This window comes from Engraulis encrasicolus, chromosome 17 (genome assembly GCF_034702125.1).
Source record: "Engraulis encrasicolus isolate BLACKSEA-1 chromosome 17, IST_EnEncr_1.0, whole genome shotgun sequence".
NCBI lineage: Eukaryota > Metazoa > Chordata > Actinopteri > Clupeiformes > Engraulidae > Engraulis > Engraulis encrasicolus.
Window position 1 is genome coordinate 47,747,054 of NC_085873.1, and position 15,000 is coordinate 47,762,053.

The window sequence follows — 15,000 nt, forward strand, 5'->3', positions numbered from 1 at the left end:
GGACACTGAATGAAGGAATCCATTGCTAACAAGCAAGAGGATCAATTATTGAAATGCCAGGTGGGGCAACCCTAAAGGTAACTAACCGGTGAGCCAGACAAGCATGAAAATATCTCTCCAAAACTGGGGTGCATTTCTGGGAACCATAGTTGCTAACCACGTTTTTTCAATGTAATTTCCCATTGACAACTACCGAAGTTGCTAACGGCTAACAACTACGCTTTCGAGAAATGCACCCCTGCACTTTTGGTAATACCAACATCACTCTTGCATCAGCATTGCCTCGTCAATGGAGTTGACACATTTTGCCTTCTGGGTATATGCCCTTTGAAGTGGAACTAAGTGGTTTTGACCTAAATGTTGGAAACAGTTATGTGTTGTCACGTCAGGGTTTGGTGACAGTTTTCACTGGGCCCTGGGTAAACTCATTTGAAATGGCCATCTCTCTCTCTCTCTCTCTCTCTCTCTCTCTCTCTCTCTCTCTCTCTCTCATCCTCGTACTTCAGGCATCTCCTGTTCTGCCGGGTGACACTTGGCAAGTCATTCCTGCAGTTCAGTGCCATGAAGATGGCCCACTCCCCCCCAGGTCATCATTCCGTAACCGGCCGCCCCAGTGTCAATGGACTGGCCCTGGCAGAGTACGTCATCTACCGAGGGGAACAGGTACTCAACACTTACATTTGCTTTTTTGTTTTTTAAAAATAGTTTTTGGGCCATTTTCAGCCTTTATCACGATAGAAGAGTGAGGAGTTGGACAGGAAGTGAGTGGGGATAGAGAGATGGGGAAGGGGTCGAGAGAGAACTTTTAGGTTATTGTCAAATATAGTCCCCTTTAAGTGAACCAAAAAGTGAACCATCAGAAAAAGAACTCCCAGTTCCGTTTGTCTTCACATTGTGTGTATATTACAGAAAAGAACCAGGTGTTCTTTCTTGTCCCGTTAAACTTTTATGGGGTGTTAGTCCACTTTTTTCTAGAGATGCACCAGATCCTGATTTTTAGGATTCTGCCAGATACCGGATCCACTGCTTAAGATCCTGCCGGATCCGGAACTGGATACCGGATCCTACAAAAGGGTTGAAACATATAGTCTATTCGCACAGGTGGGCCCTTTTTATTATGTTGGCTCAAAACATTTTTTAGACTTATTGGCTTATTGCCACACTGCCTGCAAAGGCCGCTTCCAAAGGGCTTTCACTCCATGCAGTGATTGCGGTTGTGAAAGACTGACTGAAAAGCCTAGGCTAGAGATGCACCAGACCCTGATTTTTAGGCAACATGCCGGATACCGGATCCACTGCATGAGATCCTGCCGGACCCGGATCCTGTGAAAAACCCTATTATCCTGCCGGATCCGAAACCGGAATCGGATCCGGTGCATCTCTACTTTTTTCACACCCAGTCCTCTAGAGCAGTGTTTCCCAACCTTTTTGGTCTCACGTACCCCCCAAAACCTCTTAGTTGTGCAATGAGTACCCCCTAATTCATGTTCGTTATCGCTTTCTCTGTCCTTATGTGACTGCTCCATACATTTGTTGTAAAAATAACAATTTTCCAAGTACCCCCTGCAGTGTGTTCGCGTACCCCTAGTGGTACACGTACCCCTGGTTGGGAAACACTGCTCTAGAGCTCTGCTTAAGTCACTATACCTTATCACAGTGGTAACTTTTCAGGAGCCACACTGAGACCACGTCAACCAACCAAGGTTCACTTCTGAGGAGTCTGGGTATGCTTTGGAGCATTCACATATGCACAGAAAATGCTGAGTCACAGGACACAGGAGTTTGAAAAAATGCCTGAAAGGGACCAAAGTGTGAAAATGCCCTTAGGCTCCCCTACAGTGCTAACCTCTGAATTTTTTTTTAAAGATATTTTTTAGGGGCTTTTATGTCTTTATTCGATAGGACAGTCTGAAATGGTGACAGGAAGCGAGTGGGACAGAGAGAAGGGGTGGGATCGGGAAATGACCCCGACCAGACTCGAACCGGGGTCCCTGTGGGCATGCAAGCCCAAATGTGGGGGGGCTTAGCGCGCTGCGCCACAGCGCCCCCTCAGCACCTCTGAATGTTTACAGTGTAGAATAGTAGAATAAAGACACAGGCGCTTAATGAATCCTGAAGGAAATTAATGTTTTAGAGAGTAAAAAACCCTGCCACATACTGTATTTGTTCCAACATGCTCTGAATCAGTTGGTTGTGTAATGAGTACTTCAGACAGGAAGACCAGTTACTCAATGAAGTCACTAGTGTTTAAAGAAAACTTGGGCAAGGGTTTTACTTTGTGCATGCAGAAGTGTTCAATGGGGTTTGGTTTCATCTGCATAATCTGAATTTGATTATTTGTTTGTTTATTTGTTTATTTGTTGGATCCCCAGTAACTGTGGCAATGCCACAGCTATTCTTCCTGGGGTCATTTTCTTCAATAAAATCAGTTCATCATAGTATTAAAAATTACATCTGGAAATCATACAAAAAAACCAATACAATAACATAATCTGAATGTCTTGCAGGCCTACCCGGAATACCTAATCACCTACCAGATCCTCAAGCCGAACTGCTCTGCAGACTGAAGAAAGGTGCTTGCTTTGGAGATCAGTGGGACGGAGAAATGGGGCCAAAGGAAAGAGGACAACGGCTAAGGGGGCAAAGAACTAGCTAGCGCGGTGGCCCCACACCCCACCCAACCCAACCCCACCGAACCTCCTCATGACCTCACCCAACTGCAATCCCCTCCAACTGCAGGCTGCTAACTCTCCTCCCAGGCTCAATTGCTCTGCCACAACTACTGAAAGCCAAACTGGGAAACCCCAACTCCCATTGCCATTGTGACACAGCACTCCACAGCACACAAGTGCACACTGTACACAACGAAATTCCATTTATGCCTCACTCGTACAAGGGGGCAGCCCCCAATGGTGCCCAAAAGGGAGCAGTGCGGTGGGGCGGTACCATGCTCAGGGTACCTCAGCCATGGAGGAGGATGGGGGAGAGCACTGGTTAATCTCTCCCCCCACCAATCTGGCGGGTTGGGAGTCGAACCGGCAACCTTTGGACAACAAGTCTGATGCCCTAACCGCTTACCCATGACTGCCCAATACTGTCCTCTGGCACAGTGTTTCCCACCCAGGGGTACTGTATGTGTACCGCAGTGGATACACGAGCACACTGCAGGAGGAACCGCACATGGATAAACAAATTAGTAACAAATACATTACATTACATTTCACTTAGCTGACGCTTTCATTTGTTCAAAGCGACTTACAACTATTATTTTTCAGGGTATTGGTTACAGTCCCTGGAGCAATGTGGGCTTAGGTGCCTTGCTCAAGGGCACTTCAGCCATGGATGGAGTTGTAGGGAGAGGTCAGGGGGGATTTGAACCAGCAACCCCGAGATTGAAAGACCAACTCTCTAACCACTAGGCCACGGCTGCCTTATGGAGCTGTGGACTACATACATGGAGAATAGTCCGAGAGGAAGAGATATAAAGCACGAACGAGGGGGTACTCATGGTATGATAAAAAGGCTTAGGAGGTACCCCAGACACAAAAAAGGTTGGGAGGTTGGGAACCTCCGCTGGATTAATAAGAATCTTCAGGGACATGCTGATTGGCCACTAGAGAGTTTCTCTCTATGACATCACTTCCTGTTTCTTCTAATCCCCAAATCATCGGCACACTACCATCCACCTCCATCCACACAGAAGGGTCAAACCACTGTCCACATCAGTATCACGATCTCTGTACTCTACACTGTGTGCGAAGACGAAGCACCAAGGCCAGATGCCTACACACACAGCACAGCACATCATTCAGAGTGCTCCACTTTAAGGGCAACCAGAATAGCAGCAGGAAGACTGTGTACTGCTGTCACAAAAGTGTGGATTCAGTGCACACTACTGTTAGCCAGGCTGCGCCCTCCTAGTGACGCAACACCTTCGGCGGTTCGATGGCAAGTCTATGATAATCAGTGCACACTACTGTACCTAAGGGCAACTTGCGAATGTGGACCAGAGACAGAACAGCAGCAAGAAGACTGTGTACTACAGGCCCGTAGCCAGGGGGGGTTCGAGGGGTTCGTTCAAACCCCCCCTCCCGTCCCCCACCCCCACTCAAACCCTCCAACACTGGGCCAACAATGAAAATAACTGTCAGATAGCAGTAATTTGAAGCAATTATAAAATGGGGAGCAACAGACAAACAATTAAGGACAGCAACAGACTCACAGCAGACTCACCATGAATAAAATATGTCTAAATGAAAATATTTGAAGTGTGCTCGTGTATTTGGGGACATTGGCATAGGGATCCAAATGAAGTTCACTTTTGGGGGAAAAAGATCCCCCCCTACCACAAGGCTGGCTACGGGCCTGTACTACTTTCACAATAGTGTGGGTGCATGGGTATGTACTGTATGTAGGTGGTTGTTTGGAGTGGTTGTGGGCTGCCTATTTCTCACAGCAGAGTCTTATCAGGAGACAAGTACAGCATTGTACATCTTTCAGGAAAACTTATGGAGCCATGATGATATGCTCTCATGAGACCGTCGCACAGGAAACTGTTATAGACATCTTATCCTTTAATGGTGCACTTATCTACTTATTTATTGACAACTTGTGCAAAAAAAAAGGTGGATTGTGAGGAGACGCTGGGGTACAAAGTGTCCGATAGGAAGTACACAGCCCTTTGGAAGAGCGCTAATTGCAGGCCAGTTCTGGGCCAGAACAGAAGCAGGCCAAATAGCCAGAAAGTGACAATCCCGGGTTCGAGAAGCAATATAAAACCTGGTCACGAAATTGATCAAACCAGATCATGGGTACATTTCTCGAAAGCGTAGTTGCTAACTACAGTAGCTACTTTGTTGGTTGCAATGCAATTTCCCATTGGCAACTACCCAAGTTGCTAACTGCTAACAACTACGCTTTCGAGAGATGCACCCCTGATCAGCTGATCGGGCTATAAAATCAAAATTCTTTTTGTCTAAGATTTGGATTGAGTTGGATTTGCACAGATTCTCTCACACACAACATATGGATGAGAATATATCCCAAATAATATGACTGGAGTTTCTAATTTCCGAACCTGGGATTGACAGCTCCTCTAGAGGATCTGTGATACTTAACTGTCAACCCTGTTATTTAAAGGACCAGTTCAGTCAATTTCAACATGCAGTTGTAATGCTCACACTACCCTGGACTTGTCAGTGCCTGAGATTTTTTTTTCGTCTTCTTCAACCATTTCCGAGATCCTGGTCATTGTAATGGGGGCAGCGCTTTGTTTACATTTCAAAAAAACATTTTTATTTATTCCCAAAAACATCCAAAATGTTATAAAACATCAACAGACAACTAGCAAACAACGGTACCTTTTGGGAAAATATTTGGAGTAGGCCTATGTTATTTTTTAAAAAATGTAAACAAACGCTGCCCCCATTAGAATTGCTCATATCTCGAAAAGGGCTGATCCGAAAAATGTGGGGTCACCGAGCACTGACAAGTCAAGGGTAGCGTGAGCAATACAACATATTGAAATTGACTGAACTGGTCCTTTAACTGTCAACCCTGTTACTTGACTGGCAACCCTGTTACTTGGCAACCGTGTAACTTACCTGGCAACCCTGCGTTCTGGTCCTTCCCCAGCCCTCAGAGTCTGCAGCACTAGCACTGAAGTGCACATTTCTACTGTGTTTCATGGGTTTTGACTGTAGTTCTTCTTGCATGCACATTATTTATACAGGGTATAATTGTGCTTTTCACTTATGTTTTTATAATATCGTACACCATTTGTTTTGCCTTGTTTTAGCAGCACTTTGTGAGATTCAGACGGAAGGGTATGCACATTTAATTCTCGTCTGTCTATATGGTAACGGTGGTAAATGAATCGTGAACAAGCCTGGGGGTGCGTTTCTCAAAAGCGTAGTTGTTAGCCAGTTAGCAACTTGGATAGTTGCCAATGGGAAATTCCACTGTAAACAACAAAGTAGCTAACGTAGTCAGCAAGTATGGTTTCGAGAAATGCACCCCAGAACTCGTCACAAAGTCTCCAAACACTCTCCCTCCGTTACTACTTTTGCGTTGCACTAACACGGGTCATGACAATATGGTATTTATTGTTATTGAACATATTGTAAATAATATATGTTTTTGTACTAAGCATGTGAAATGTGAGCAATGATGTCACGAATGCACTCAGTGATTTAATTGACTGTTGTAGGGTGTACGCTGCCCTACAAAGGCAAAGTGCAGCATCTACAACTAGTTTAGGCTGAAAGTAGGGATGCAAATTATCGATTTAGTTGATAGCCTTATCGATCGACTCACGATTAATTGATAAGCGGCGTTTTCCCGATTGAAAACTTTTAATTTGAAATTGAGATAAAATACCAAATTTAAATTAGTTCTATTTCAATTCTTTAATCCAAAGGCGTTTTAAATATTCCCACTTTTCACACCCCTGTTCACACACACTCTTCACATGCCCATTTCACCTGGGTCTCTTGTAGGTTGAATTGTCGATGAATTGCAGTTAATGTTTTTTAATCGATTAACACATTGATCGATTAAAGTCGATTAATCGATTAATCGTTTGCATCCCTAACTGAAAGCGTTCTTCATTACACCTCCTTTATCTTGTGACAACGCCTTTTGGTCCAAATGTGTCCTGTTTTAGAGATACATGTACAGTATTGTTACGTCAAATTCGCAGTGATTACAATATCCAACCCAATACTGAGGCTTTGAAGGCATTTTTCCTCAGTTGCAATGTTGGTGCAGTTACTGCACTTTGGCTTTGTAGGCAAAGTACTCCTTACCTCCGACCACATGACAGCCTCTCACACATACGTTGTAGCAAAGGGTCTGTCCATGAGGACACACACACACACACACACACACACACACACACACACACACACACACACACACACACACACACACACACACACACACACACACGAACACACACACACGATCACACACGAACACACACGAACACACACATCAAAGGGGATAGCCACTGTCGTGTCGAGAAACTGTCAAGCTAATCTGGGGTGCGTTTCTCAAAAGCGTAGTTGTTAGCTAGTTAGCAACTTGGGCAGTTGTCATGCCAATGGGAAATTGTATTGCAAACAACAAAGTAGCTACTGTGGTTACCAACTATGGCTTCGAGAAACGCACCCCCTGTTTTCTCAGTTGAGCATTTAATGTGCTTTTTTACTTCGCTTGCCTCAGTCAGCTCACCCCTACACACACACACACACACACACACGCACGCGCAAGCACGCACGCAGGCATGCAGCACACACACAAGAAAGGGGATATCTGCTGTTGGTTTCCAGGGTAACGGTTGTAAAGCATCCTCCAAAGCTCTGAAGGAGGGAATAATTGACCAGACAGACAGTCTCATCAGACTAGCATGTGGCACGTGGTACACCCTTATCTCTCACACAGATACACACATACTCACACACAGGACACACACACTGATACAGAAACACGCGCACACACACACACACACAAGTAGACAAAGAAACGTGTGTGCACAAACATGCGTACATGCATGTACTCCCAAGTACACACACACAGAAACATAAGCGTGCGTGTGTGCATACACACACACACACACACACACTAGGGGTGTAAGTCACAGCCTCCATGACGATACGATTCGATATCGATTTCTTAAGGCAGAGATTCAATTATTTTCGATACTTAAAGGGACACTATGAGGGATTTTTAGTTGTTTATTTCCAGAATTCATGCTACCCATTCACTAATGTTACCCTTTTCATTAATACTTACTACCACCATCAAATTCTAAGTATTCATTATGACTGGAAAAATTGCACTTTTCATACATGAAAAGGGGGATCTTCTCCATGGTCCGCCATTTTACATTTCCAGAAATAGACATTTTTAGCTGCAAAAATGACTGTACTTGGTCCATAATAGAAAATATTAGTTTATTACTTAGTAACCTTTCATGAAAAGATCAAATTTGGCAATAGGCAGCCCAGTTTCAATGAGCAGCATAGTTACAGTAGCCTACCTTTTTTGACCATTTCCTGCACAGTGTCCCTTTAATACCTAATAATAATATTACCTAATGCCCCAAGATACAATACGTTACGATTTGTTAACAATACGGTACGATTAGATTCGATCCTCGGCCGTAGGATCGATGCATTGTTACATATCGATCATTATTTACACCTCTAACACACACACACACACACACACACACACACACACACACACACACACACACACACACACACACACACACTGAAATCACATTTGGCTTGTCCTCAGGTTGCTATGTCACATGGGTCCATTTAAACCTACAAGTGTACTTTGATCCTCCTCAGCAGACTAATGCAACAAATGGTCTGAGCAAAAATGAATGCATATGGAAAATATGACAGTGGATTACTTGACTTGGTCCTTCTTTGTATTTCCTATATGTTATTATTATTATTATTATTTACATCATTTTTTACGTAAATCTGAATTACTGTATTTTGTTGAATGGCACTGTTGTGTAACAAACTGTTGAAACTTTCTGCTAACATTATTGCCTGTGATTGGGTGGTAATTCTCTGGCTGGATAACAACGTCAGCTGTGATTGGCAGATATCTTTCTGGCTGGATAACAATGTCACCTGCGATACTCATGAACGGCCATCCGGGTACTTGGCTCGTGAATGAGCGTTACGCCCCTTTATGGGTGAAAACAAACCAAATGTCTCATTGACTTACATGCTACATCGGCTTGCCTAAATCAAAGAAAATGGAATCTTGTACAAGAACGACGACTAGCTGGTGTGGCCAGGAGTGGCACTGCAGCTATGTTATCGCAGCCAAGTAAATAATGAATGGGTGCCAATGGGGCTGTACGCTTCTCATAGAACTATCTGCCCGTGTGATTTTTTCCCTGGAAACAATGGAGTCGCGTTCGATAGATATGAGTAAGTGAAAGCATTTGCCGACACGTTTGCATCTTGTCAAGTGTTAGATTCGTGAAAATGACCCTTATTTCAACTATAGCAATGACATAACACGTGACAATCGACTTTACGGCACTACGCCATTTGTTTTGTAGTTTTAAGTCCGACTTCAGATGTCGATGTGTTTAAAGTTATGTTAGGATTGTTGCGGACACCTGTTATTTATTGCATTTAAGGTGGTGGAAAAGCGGCATGTGTACATGGGGTAAAGGAAATGACTGCCCTCATCCTTAAGAATTTGGGTATCTTCAATTAACATGTTGGACGGCGGTGGGGGGTTTTGAGGTGTGTGACCATAGATGTCTCTGCTAGGATCAGTCAGAGTACGTCTCTCGTCAGCTCTGGTCGTGAATAGTCGCAGAGATTCCTCAGCCAGCAGGTATTAGCCGAATGCTAGCGTGTTGCAGGACAAAACTAACACGTCTTTGGGAGAACAAAGCCATGTCAGGAACCTTTAACTTCACTTCTAATACAACTTCCATGATAAGGTACAGAATGTGCACACACCTTTACAAACCAGAGAACAGAACCGTCACAAATCCCTGCTGAGCCATTTAGCCCAATAGGCTCCCATTCATCTTTTACTTGGCTGCGTTCGCCAACGGGGCTATATGGGAGCCAATGAGAGACGCCTATCTCATAGCTTAGAGAATTTCTGCCTAAATGAACACAGTCCATGCTTCAGTCACTGCTGTTTGGTGATATTATTTGAACAGCCGGCAACACAACACGTTTTCAGCATGTTGTGAGTGAACAACACTTGTCTACAGGTCCTTATCTTTCGTTTATTAAACCCCAACATCACCAATTGACTTGCATTGCCTGTTTTCCCCCACAAATGGGTGTACAGCGCATGGAAAACGTCACGCCGTTCATGAGTATCGGGTGTTTGGATATTTTGCCTGGCTCTCCTCTCTTGCATGGTGTTGTCGTCTGAATGTTCCCTGTGGTGTCATGTTTTGGGGAATAAAAACAATTAAGATTTTTAAATGTTATTGTTGTTTTCACTTCATTCCCTTGGTAGTAATATATCCCGTTCCAGGATATTTATACAGCTCACTTCAATGAAGTAGGGTCCTAATAGTTTGTAGGCCTACGTGCATTTGTATATGTGTGTTTCTGTCCTCGCTCTGTGTGTGTGTGTGTGTGTGTGAGTGTGAGTGTGAGTGTGTGTGTGTGTGTGTGTGTGTGTTGTCCTCAGTAGGAGGCAGCGTTGTGTAGGGGGTATGGCTGTGTGTGTGCGTACTTGTAGATCTGTGTGAGAGTGTGTGCAACTGTGCATATGTGTGTACTTGCTCGTGCGTGTGTGTGTAATTGTGTGTCAGTGTGCATGCGCGTGTATGTGTACATGTACATGCAAGTGTGTGTGCAGAAGTATGTGTGTGTTCTAGCGATTTGTCTTCCAGGGCCGATTTATCCACACCAATCCCTTTCATCATATCAACTCAAATCAAAGACAAGTCATCATTTTATCTCATCCCAAAAACAAAGGCTGCTTTGATTACCGTGGAGCGAAATCCATCTGATTGCATTTACATTCCTCTTTTTTCCTTATTCAGGAAATAAATAAATAAATAAATAAAAGCTTTCGGAGCAACAGACACAGTCATCATCAGTGGCTTGTTAAGAGCAAAGTGTAGCTCCTCACTCTCCAGAGCCTCAATCCTCAGTCAGCCAGACGTCCTAATTGACATAAATTGTTGTATTGTGATGCTTTCACATTTGCGAAATCTAAACTTTTTGAGTTGCCTTTACAACTTTATTATTTCTAAAGGCAGTGAGAGAAGGAGGACAGGACCGAGAGGGAAACCAGTTGGTAGAGAGAGACGGGCAAGGATCAGGAAATGATCTAGGGCCGGAATCCAATCCAGGTCCCCAGTGTAATCAGAGAGAGTAGAGAGAGAGAGGTTCCATTGGCCCATTGTTTCCGGGTTCTATTATTGCAAGGGGGAGGGGGGGAAATCCCCCTTTAGGCAGACCTAGGCAGAAACTAAGGACTGCATTATGACACGCCCCTTTAGGCAGACCGGAACCTGGTCATGTTAGGTGCCCATAGCAACATATTATGTTGGCATATCTCTATATACTTAAAGCATCTCTGGTGTAATGGTATGGTAGCCAGGCCACGCCCTCCTAGTGACGCAGCATCTTGGCCGTTGCTTCTAGTCAGGCCAAGAGCAATATAAATATAGTTTCTGATCTCCCGAAAAAACGGGAACTCCACCCACTTTGTCGGACACCAGTCAACCAGTAGCAAACCTAGGGAGGCGGGTCAACCATGCCATTTGGGAAACGTTAATTGTTATGGTCTTGGTCAGACCAAGTCTTGAAGAGATTTGAAAGTCGATGATAATCAGGCTAATGGTATGGTAGCCCACTGACCGGCGGCCCTAAAAGGGTTTTTTAAAGCTGCTCTCTGCAGTTTGACTGAGTTTGCATGGTGCCCGCGGCATGCCTGTCTCAAAATATACACTGTCATTTAAAAAAAAAATGGTAAATGGTCTGCATTTATATGTATAGCGCCTTTCCACTCCTTCGAGCACTCAAAGCGATTTACATTGTGCTTCACGTTCACCCATTCACACTCACATTCACACACCGGTGACCGTGGCTGCCACGCAGGGTACCACCCTGCCACCAGGAGCAACTTGGGGTTAAGTATCTTGCTCAAGGACACAACGATGGAGTCAGGCCGAGTGGGGCTCGAACCTGCAACCTTTGAGTTTCTGGAATGCTCCTCTACCACCTGAGCTACCACCGCCCCTGCTGTAAAATGCTGTTTAACTTCCCTTGCTGTGTGAATGTTTTCATCCCGGAGTACCAACAATGAATACAAATGACAATATTTCTCCTGTTGCACGTGAAGTCTGTTTTCGCAATAGTTTAGTTTAGTTTTAGAGTAGTAGAGTATTAGAGTAGTTTTTTTCACATGCCGGTTGTTCGGCTCCGTCAGCCTAAAGCTACATGTGGGGAATTCTGTCAGCGGACTGCTAAAGTGGTTTGGAGAGTCACCGTTCACTTACTTTTGACACATTTAAGCATCAACCAACTTGAGAGAGTAATTAATTAACCTGTTAATTCTTACTTCTGTTGAAAGGAAAATAAAGGTCCGCAACACTGTGTGATGCTCCCAAAATTTAATTGCACATATTTTCCTTTCAGTTTTCTTTTGTTTGGTCCAGCACCTGTGCTATGATGTGCGCGCATTCTCTGACTTTTTGAATTCTCCCTTCTATCCTTTTAATAACTGTAAGCACAGCTACAATGTTTTTACCTCCCTGGGCTACATAGATAGAATGAATCACTTTCGAGCTATGACACATTTGACAATTATTCAGAAAATCTGTCAAACCTTGCTCTGCATTCCTTTCAAATTCTGAATGTCCTTTGAGCTGCATGGCTTTTTAAAATACAGTTCTTTGTGGGCTATTAAGGCCATTTCTATTTTCTATTTTGCGAATGCTGAGCATTTGCTCTAAAAGCCCTGAGTGTTGAATACCCAGAACTTGTGGCAGCAGGGAAGCTGACAAGGGGGGCGAATGGGTCAGTTGTCCAGGTCCCAGAGAGAGAGAGAGGTGACCGACCAGAATTGGGTCCTCAATACATTGTAATGATAGGCGTGGGGTGCCCTTTCAGATGACCTTGTCCTCTCCTTTGGACTCAACAACATCCCAAGCGGAGGGTTTGTCTGGATGAAGGCAGCTCGTTGTAATGATTAGAATGAGTGTGAAGCGAAGTACTTAAAACTGCACAGTTGACGTGATAATGGCACAGACATGAAAAGGCTCGCTCAAATAGCCGGACTGTACTGTACGCACAGTACCCTTCTTCAACTCAATTCAACAAATCTCTTTTCCATCATTTTTTGTGTGTGTTTTCACAAGTGACTTTGGAAGATTAAATGAAGTTTAGATGTTCCTTCCTTTCCATTACTACAAGTTTTTAAAGCGATAGAGAGACAAAGAAATTGAGGCGTTGTGAGTCAAACCAAGGATACAGAGGCACTCACATTTGTTATTATTATGATTATTATGATTATTATGATTATTGTTATTACTATTATTATTAATAATAATAATATTAATAATGGTGCACTCACATGAAAGTCACACGCTGTGTGTGTGTGTGTGTGTGTGTGTGTGTGTGTGTGTGTGTGTATGTGTGTGTCTGTGTCTGTGTCTGAGTCTGTGTCTATGTGTGTTCATAATACTGTATTATATTGCATTATAATGATAATATATTATAATATTATATTATATTTTGTTATTAATCGATCACCTGTCATCATCACAAAGAAAACGTTCTAACCTGATGCCCACTGTCGCGATCACATGACTGTTTCACTCCATACAGTAGACCTGCAGCAGCATGAATTTGAAAGAATTCACGGGACTCACTAGTTCGACGCCCTTTCGGTACTTACCGCTTACGTCATACGACCCTAAACCTAACCATAACCCTAACCTTAACCCTAAACCTAACCCTAACCCTAACCTTAACCCTAACCCTAACCTTAACCCTAAACCTAACCCTAACCTTAAATCGCTTGTTTGAAATGTTTGATTACCATGTGAAGTACCGAGAGGGCGTCAAACTAGTGGGTCCCAAGAATTCACAGTGTGTTGGTTCGAAAGAACAGTCATTTTCTGATTTAAAGGGACACTGTGTGAGATTTTTAGTTGTTTATTTCCAGAATTCATGCTGCCCATTCACTAATGTTACCTTTTTCGAGGTCTGGGCCAAAAACTGCGGCGTCACCGGGTATTGACAAGTCAAGGGTAGCGTGAGCAATACAACAGCACATTGAAATTGGCTGGAGTTGCCCTTTAATATGATTTTGTCCCCTGACCTGGTCAAAGCTGTCATCAGCGACGCCCATGAACAGGGGTGTCGTACAGGGGGGTAAAGTGTGACTGAGTCACCAGGTCCCAATGTACACAGTCCAATACAGAGATTCTTTAAGTATATAGAGATATGCCATTGTAATAGGTTGCTATGGGCACCTAACATGACCAGGTTCTGGTCTTCCTAAAGGGGCGTGTCATAATACTCCTAGCATTGAATAGAACAGTCCTTAGGTCTGCCTAGGTCTGCCTAAAGGGGGATTTCCCTTACTAGTGAGTGTGTGTGTTTTTTATACGTATTGGTCTTAGATCCCCCTAACAACACATGTCATCATCACCACACACTCAACCACACGCTTTCAGAGATCGAAACATCACCTCTGCAGAGGGACCCAATAATGGCTCTCAATGTCTGGCTCTCAAAAGGGGGATAGGGACAGGAGAGGGGGAGTTGTGATGACCGTTTCTGTGGAGATCATTTCTGAAGATCGTTTCTCTGTAGATCGTTTCTGAAGTGCAATCAAGTACTCCAGTCCAGAGCCATGTCTCATCATTACACATTAGACACTAGTGGTGTGGATTGGCACTGCCCTCACGATCTGATTCGATCACGATTCGGGAGGTAGCGATTCGATGCGATGCGATGCGATGCGATCCGATCCGATCCGATTCAATTCTACAATGCATTGCAATGCATTACATTTCTACTGAAAGCAAAGCAAATGTTTAATCAGTCATGATGAGGCAATACAAGTAGTCAGATATTGAGCAACAATTTATTGGCTGTTTTCTGCATCAGTCTGTATCTGTCTTGCAATGTTTTGAAGTGCTTTTATTTAATTTAACATTCATTTGCTCCCGAAATATCCATGGAAGTAATTGAAAGTAAAAAAAGAATTGCCGGATCGATCCTGGAACTTGCCGGATTGATTCTGGATCGTCCATGCCCTGCATCAATTCGGATCGCCGAATTGATCATTGTTGACACCACTATTAGACATGTCAGTGATTGGGGACATGCGCTGACAGCTTGATTATCTCTTCGAGACTTTGGACATTTCTCAAAACCTAGTGCGCACACTTCCAAGTCTATCAGCCAAATTAGTCACGCCCAGTGATTGGATACTATTTTGGTGAACTGTACAGAGTATCCAATC

The 15,000-nt window shown here is 43.8% G+C and overlaps 1 protein-coding gene across 1 annotated transcript in view; it reads left to right on the forward strand.

Moving 5' to 3' along the window:
- LOC134467532 (poly [ADP-ribose] polymerase tankyrase-2-like) overlaps positions 1–2,620 on the forward strand; it is a 58,554-nt gene extending 55,934 nt beyond the window's left edge. Inside the window, exons 27-28 of the mRNA XM_063221387.1 lie at positions 507–663; positions 2,508–2,620. Coding sequence (XP_063077457.1) covers positions 507–663; positions 2,508–2,567 — 217 coding nt within the window. The 3' untranslated portion in view covers positions 2,568–2,620. The remainder of the gene's footprint in view (positions 1–506; positions 664–2,507) is intronic.
- Positions 2,621–15,000: the final 12,380 nt, after the last annotated feature.